This window comes from Felis catus, chromosome C1, assembly GCF_018350175.1.
Source record: "Felis catus isolate Fca126 chromosome C1, F.catus_Fca126_mat1.0, whole genome shotgun sequence".
Lineage (NCBI taxonomy): Eukaryota > Metazoa > Chordata > Mammalia > Carnivora > Felidae > Felis > Felis catus.
Window position 1 is genome coordinate 16,207,606 of NC_058375.1, and position 7,410 is coordinate 16,215,015.

The following is a 7,410-nucleotide window of genomic DNA, read 5'->3' on the forward strand; positions in this document are numbered from 1 at the left end:
AGCGCAGAGCCTGATGAGGGGCTCCATCCTGCGAACCGTGAGATCATGACCTGAGTCGAGACCAAGAGCCAAACGCTTAACCAACTGAGCCACCCGGGCGCCCTAGTTGTTCTTAGGTTTTTAGAGACATTCCTTCCTCATGTGGTCCTCTTGGTCCCTCTGCTGTCCCTGTCTGAATAATTTAACCGGAGCTACTCTCCTAGTTTGATGGGATGCATCAGATTCTGAGGGTGGGGAGTGGTGCTAGAATATTTATTTATTTATTTATTTTTTTTTTTTTAATTTTTTTTTCAACGTTTATTTATTTTTGGGACAGAGAAAGACAGAGCATGAACGGGGGAGGGGCAGAGAGAGAGGGAGACACAGAATCGGAAACAGGCTCCAGGCTCTGAGCCATCAGCCCAGAGCCTGAGGCGGGGCTCGAACTCCCGGACCGCGAGATCGTGACCTGGCTGAAGTCGGACGCTTAACCGACTGCGCCACCCAGGCGCCCCGGTGCTAGAATATTTAGAGTGAGAGTTGTGACTGGCCTGTGCGCTTTCGCCTTCTCCACCTTCGAGGTGTGCCTGACCAGCCGTCCCTTCTGAGTACTGTTCTGGAGGCAGAGGGAGAGGTTACGGAGATAGCACAGAACTCTTAAATTCTGGTGGTGCTGATGCTTTGACATCGGAACGGGGGCAGATGTGTCTCATTAAAATAGGGCAGGGCTGAAGAGGTTTATTGTAATTACGTTAAGTCCAGTTACGTTTATCATGCTTACATTTGTAGGATTGCGCTTTCTGTCAAGTTTTTAAAAAAGCACTCTGTAACTGAGGCAAATGACCTGTAGAATTGCTTATTATGCATGTCCTTAGGCATTTAGTATGGATGGCCTGGACATAATTTAATAATCTCCAATTCAGTGCTAGTTTGGATATTTAAAGATAAAATTGTTACGCTTAGCTGGATGTTCCACAGGATAGTTTCAAGGTCAAAAATCATTCTCCCAAACCCAGTTTTCGTTGGCGGTTCAGTTCTTGTAAAGTCAGAAGATTTTACCTTCCCTCACACATGTAGCACCGACTGAAATTTAAAAAACAAAAAAAGCCTGATGCTTCTGTGTTTTGATACCATCAGAAAAGTGTGTGTGTGTGTGTGTGTGCGCGCGCGTGTGTGTGTGTTGGGCAAGGATCTATGTGGAACATGTGTGTCAGGTTATAACTAACTCTATATGCATCATTTGCATACCCCTGTTCTCTAAATATGGGTTGCTTTTGGGGAGAAATGGAGGTAAATAGACCATGTGGACTCCACTCTAGGTCACTGGTGAAGTTTATTTTAAAGAATTGGATGCTTCCATCTAAGATTTTTTACACTATGAACAAGTTTATATAATAAGTCTGCAGACAGTAGGAATTTGAAAAGGCCTTAGCAACTCCATTTTTCTTACCAGATTTTGAAGATTGGAGAAGTCAAAAGAGAAGATAGAAAATGGGGTGTCTGGTTGTGTTTGGGAGATAAGAGCTCAGGACTCCAGATTCTGTTTGTTAGTTCCTCTAAGACTGACCTCTTCATGTAATCAGATAGTGGGTAAAGCAAAAATTAGTTTTGTTTTGTAGGGGTTAGTTGATGTTGTCAATAAGCAAGAAAGGATTTGCTTTTTGGGAAGGGGTGCCCAGTTTCTCATGGATGTCCTCCTCTTTTCTCCCTTATAAAATGCATTGCCCTTTCTACCCTCCCTGTTTCCTTTTGTATGTGACCGTCAGAGTTTGCTCTGAGACATGTAGAAAGAATTTCATAGGAACTTTACTTTGGTTGACCGTGCCTACTTTGTCAAAGACCTGGAAGAACACTTTTAAACCTCTTTGCTTCTTTTAAGTACTTCATGTTCTCATTCTTTTTCTGTACCTCATGGAGTGTGTGGGTGCCAGTCCTCTGGGATGCCTAGGGTGGGGTGGAAATACCTGGGGTAGGCCGGGGCTGGCACTCGTTAGTTACTGGAGCTGTGTTCCGGGGTTTGGAGAAATTTTTATTTGGGATCGAACCGACTTAAAGAACACGTGAAACCTCTTTGGGTGGTAAACCTGTGGCTTCAGATTTAGGTGAGTTTAGGTGAGTCTAGACCTGGGCCCAAGGTACCAACCATTGCCGCTGAGTCACACTGTCACGTTGGAGTTCTGCCTGAGGTGTAAGTGTATTTCTGCGTCTTAATCCCTGTATATCTGAGAGTGTTCTTTGTTTTCACTCCATGCGTTATGCTCTGATACCCATGCAGACATCTTAAAGCATTGGACTGCTTGCCGAAACTCATTCTAGACCCCGTTCTTTGTTTTCCTATGACTCGGGTGGTGGTTACTTGCTCTAATAACATTACTGAATAACTGAGGTGTATGCTGTTTCTAGAGTCTGTTCTTTAAATTTCTCCCAGTTGGTCCTGTTGAACAATTAAATACACTCTTTCTGAATGCCTGAACCTTACTGTTCTGGGAAACCGATTTACTCTGAAATCCTGATTAATCCCATCCAGATAAGTCACTGAATCTAGAAACATGTAGCATGCCTGTGCGTCTGCCGTTCGTGTCCTTCAGTTATTCAGGGGCTGAATTCACAGAAGCCTGAAACCGTATTAGATTTGGTTCCAGAATGTGTGTGTCCTTCTTCTCATTGGAAATACTGGGGAATTCTGCAAGGCTTACTTACCCAGTGCGCCTCGTCTTTTGTTTACATATGCGTTTTTCTCTCCTGGCGTTTTCATTAACACGTTGTAAGATTCGATTTCAAAGCGTGATTGTTTTAGAAGTCAACATCTAACATCTCCATAAAAATTGCTTTCTTGCTTGGTTGACCTTTTTTAAAATGTCAGGAGTTCCTATTGAGTTACCGACTCTCCCATTAATGGGCTTAAGGTTTAGCTTCGTGGCAGTTATTTTTCTCAGGGCGCATTGCTTCTGTGAATTCAGCCCATTTAATCCGGACTGCTGTTGTATCTGCTAGTCTTTCTAATCCTCTAACCTGGCTGCTATTCTCTCTCCTCCCCTCTGTCTTGTAGAGAGGTCTGAAGAATGTGTTTGATGAGGCTATCCTAGCTGCCCTCGAGCCTCCGGAAACTCAACCCAAAAGGAAGTGCTGTATATTCTAAACTGTTTTCTCCTTCCCCTCTTTGCTGCTGCTTCCTGTCCCACTACTGTAGAAAGAGCATTTAAAAACAAAGGAATAAAACCATCCTGTTTGAAAGCCTCTGCGTCTTTGTACTCACCACCTGAGAGCAACCTCTGTATTAGTTTTTGATCAAGAATGCAATATCTTATAGAATATTTTTTGTGATTAGTAGTCAAGTTGGACTTGCTTAACTTTCTGCTTCTTGAGTTGCCTGATGCTTAGAGCTTTTTGGTTTGGAATACTATTGCAAAAGGGAACTTGGTCTGGCATTAAGAATGTTCTCTTGGAAAAAATAAGAAGAGTTTTAACACTTCTTAGTTCTAGATGGAGAATATAACACAAACATCATTTTACTCTTATGATCAATTGTAATTGTACTTGCATGACAAACTATGGAAAAAGGGTGGCCTACTAGTAGAGTGTAACGGGGAAGGGAGGATTCTCGTCTGGTTTTCCTTTGTGCAGTGAAACTTTGTGTTGCTATCGCTTTGGCTGTCTGTGCTGTAGTGGAGTATTTGTCAGTCTGGGGTGGGAAAGGTATTAATGTATCTGCTACTGCTTTATGAAACCATTTGTTACACTATCTTTTAAGAATAGCATCCATTTTAACAGTTGACTTAAGGTTTGTTAATGTTGAGATGTAAAGCTGCCACCTTTATATTTTCCTGCTTCTGATTTTATTGTTGTGAGGGAAACATACAATTGTGGTTGCCTTCAAATTTTGAAATTAAAAATATACAATTGTTTGTATAAATGCCTGATGAAGCTTTATTCCTGTTGCACCGACTGGTTCTAGTTTTACATATGTATCAGGTGCCCACGTCTTGCTTCCTTAGCCCCCTGGCTCTGTCCGATTGGTGGGATACAGGGAGTTCAGAGTGAATGTCTTTGACGCAGCCGCAGTAGCCGCTCTCCCTCCATCCCTGCCTGCGCCCTCCATGTAACAAGGATGCCGCTGCCCACTGCCCACTGCCAGCCCTCGCGGTCCTGGTCCATGCTCCGCTGTTTCATTGGGATGCAGAGCTGCTTCACTCGTGTTTATGTGAAATGTTGTAGCGGCACATTACACAGCTCACATTGAATGAGCAAATGACACATGTGGCTTGTTTGCTTCTCGTGACATACATTGGTCTGCAGAAAGCTTTCCCAAAGGACCACTGTCTCATTCATGAATATCTACTCCTCTGCTGCTGAATTGCTGGATCCTTCCAGTGTCCTGCCTGGACAAAACTTGGTGAAGTGGGGGGGTTGTGTGGAGATTCAGGGTTGTTTTTAACGTTTCGTTCTTTGCCGACTCTCGGGGCTTTGAATGTTTGTAATTTGATCTTTGGCTTCAGTATACTGAAAATCAGACTGCCCCTTTTTTTTCTTTCTGCCCCTTTTCAGAAAGGCCTAAAGAATGTATTTGACGAAGCGATATTGGCTGCCCTGGAGCCTCCAGAACCGAAGAAGACCCGCAGGTGTGTGCTGCTATGAACATCTCCAGAGCCCTTTCCGCACAGCTGGTGTCAGCGTCGTACTAAAAGCAATGTTAAATCAAACTAAAGATTGAAAATTAAAATTCGTTTTTGCAATAATGACAAATGCCCTGCACCTACCCACATGCACTCGTGTGAGACAAGGCCCGTAGGTATGGTCCCCGTCCCCCTCTCAGTACTAGTTAATTTGAGTAATTGTGTATTGTCAGAAAAGCGGTTAGTACTAGTTTTTGTTCTGTCGTTTCAAAAAAAAAAAAAATTTTTTGTTTTTGTTTTTGTTTTTGTTTAAAAGCAAGGCATGCTTGTGATGACTCTGTAACAGACTAATTTGGGCTGTTGAAGCTGCTCCCGGGCTCCATCCACTCTGGAGAATAATCCGGGACATTTAGGGGTTTTGTTTTTGTTTTTGTTCTTTTTGTTTTTGTTTTTTTCTTTTTTTGGGGGGGGGGAGTGTGTGTGGGGTTTGTTTTTATTTAGTCATGTTTTTTAAATTCAGTAACCATTGGACAGCCCTTAAGGGGAGGAGGATGGATTGACTCCACATTCCACTTCCTAGATCTAGTTTAGAACACTTGTCCCCCACCTGGTGCTCTTAGGAAGGAGTATAGTAAATGCCTCATTTAATAACATACTCCTTTTTGAAAGTTGCCTTTCTCTCCACCCTTGAGTAGGTCTAGTACTTGATGAAACTCATGAAAGCGGGTGGAACCTGTCTTGCCCCTCCTCTTTTCTAGGACGCACTCTATATGTGACTGTGACTTTCAAGGAAATTTGTTTGCCATTTGCTGATTTTTTTTTTTTTTGAAGTTAATTTCTAACTTCGTTCACTGATAAATGAAGAAAAGTATTGCACCTTTTGAAATACACCAAATGGATTGAGTACCTAATTAAAAAACGTTTTTTTCCCTGTCAGTCATTGTCTTACATGCTTAGCGTAGATGTCCAGCTTAATAGCGTATGATACGGTGTTCCTAGAACACAGCCGGAGACCTGGTAGATGGAGGAAGTGTGAGGGGTGGTGCTAGAAGACAGATGTCTGTGGAATGATGCACATCCTCTTTCAGGTTGGAGGATGGAGACAGACCTGCTTCATGAAGAAGCTGGGGGTGCGGGTGGGGGTGGGGAGGACATTTAACAACGTGGGGACCAGTCAGGGGAATCCCCTTATTTCTGTTTCGCATACGAGGAACCCTAGAGTAGCTAGTTAAGGCTCTCTAGTTTAGTAAAAAAAAAAAAAAAAAATCACGGAGTCTTATAAAGACTCTTCATAAGTGTTAATGGGGATTTTATCTGCTTATTTTGGTTGCAGTTCCCAATTTTTAAAAATGTTTAGGTAATCTTCTCCGCCTTCCCCAAATCCTAATTCTTGTAGATTCATTAGTGTCGAACCAATGCTTTCACATGTCTCAATTCTTTGTACATGCGTTCTTTTCAGATGTATTAAACAAACAAAAAAACCCTTCACAAGCCAGCCTGGGGGTTGTTCTTTTCCCTCCGCCTCTTTTTAGATACATAGGAGCGGGAACTGGACTCTTAGTAACATCAGTTTCTAACAGATTATGGGATGAGATTTTAAAGTTTTATTTATTGATTTTTATGTACTTTTTAAAATTTCCTTTCTGGCCTTCAGGTCGGTGCCTTCTACCCTGAGTTTGGCAGGTGCCCTGCAGACTCCTTCTCTTTAAAACCAAGTGGGTGCATAGCGGTCCTTAGCGAGGGTGACGCTCAGGAAGCCCACCGCTCATGTTGTCGGGAGGGAATGGCAGCACACCTGTCCCTCATCCATCGGTTAATTGGGAAGCAGCCAGTTTTCTTCCCAAGTTTTCCGTTTTAGTGCTTTTCAGACCTTGTTAACTTACTGGAGTGCACCTTGAGCAGTGAGTATTTAAAAGCCTTCCGTGTATTTCTAGAATGCGGCCGAGTTGGAGAACCCATTGCTCCTAGATTGTTACCCAAACTGCTTCCATCAGATTCCAGATTCTGTACTGTGAATCTTTTTTTTTTCTTTTTTTAAATTTTTAAATTTTATTTTTGAGAGAGAGACAGAGACAGAGAGAGACAGTGCAAGTGAGGGAGGGGCAGAGAGAGAGGGAGACACAGAATCCGAAGCAGGCTCCAGGCTCTGAGCTGTCAGCACAGGGCCCGGCATGGGGCTCAAACTCAAGAACTGTGAGATCATGACCTGAGCCAAAGTCGGACGCTCAACCGACTGAGCCACCCAGGCGCCCCTGTACTGTGAATCTTAACATGGGACACATTTTCTTTAAGTGATAGGAATGATTCATTACTTTAAGGGCGTTCTGCTGAACTGTATGAGAATCTTCGAAACTAAGAGCTGTTAGTAAAGTGTAACCTCGTTTTGGTAGTCTTCTAAGTGAAGTCATGTTTGGCTTGATTCCATGCTCTTCTGGAGCTAGGCTGGGTGGGTTGGCTGGGAAGGGCTAGGAAGAGGCAGGTCTAAGCTTTACTGTTTTAACCAACGTGTCGTACTTATTCCATGTCGACCATGCTAGGGAGAGGTACCTGGATCGTGCTCTGAGACCCTAGGGAGCAGGGACTGTATGTCTCTTGTTCTTAGTACAGTGGCATATAGATCCATCCTGATAATTGCTGTATCCCTGGCTGAGAGTAGTGTTTGACATAGGAGAGATGGCTTTAAAAATAGTCATTGGATGGTACACGATTTCATAAATGAATGAGTGAATGAAATAAAGCAGGTCATGTAGTTGTGTCAGTGAAATATCTGTACATCAAAACAAAAAAGACAAGGGGTTTGATTGAAGCTAACATGGTT

The 7,410-nt window shown here is 43.0% G+C and overlaps 1 protein-coding gene across 2 annotated transcripts in view; it reads left to right on the top strand.

Annotated features, from left to right (window-relative positions):
* The window catches only part of CDC42 (cell division cycle 42), a 53,620-nt gene extending 47,533 nt beyond the window's left edge, over positions 1–6,087 (top strand). Inside the window, exon 6 of one of the 2 annotated variants that reach the window (XM_023258279.2) lies at positions 4,525–6,087. In XM_023258279.2, the coding sequence (XP_023114047.1) occupies positions 4,525–4,614 (90 nt within the window). In that variant the 3' untranslated portion in view covers positions 4,615–6,087. Of the gene's footprint in view, positions 1–3,028; positions 3,889–4,524 lie in introns of those variants that run through there. The other variant, XM_023258280.2, reaches the window with a different exon arrangement.
* Positions 6,088–7,410: the final 1,323 nt, after the last annotated feature.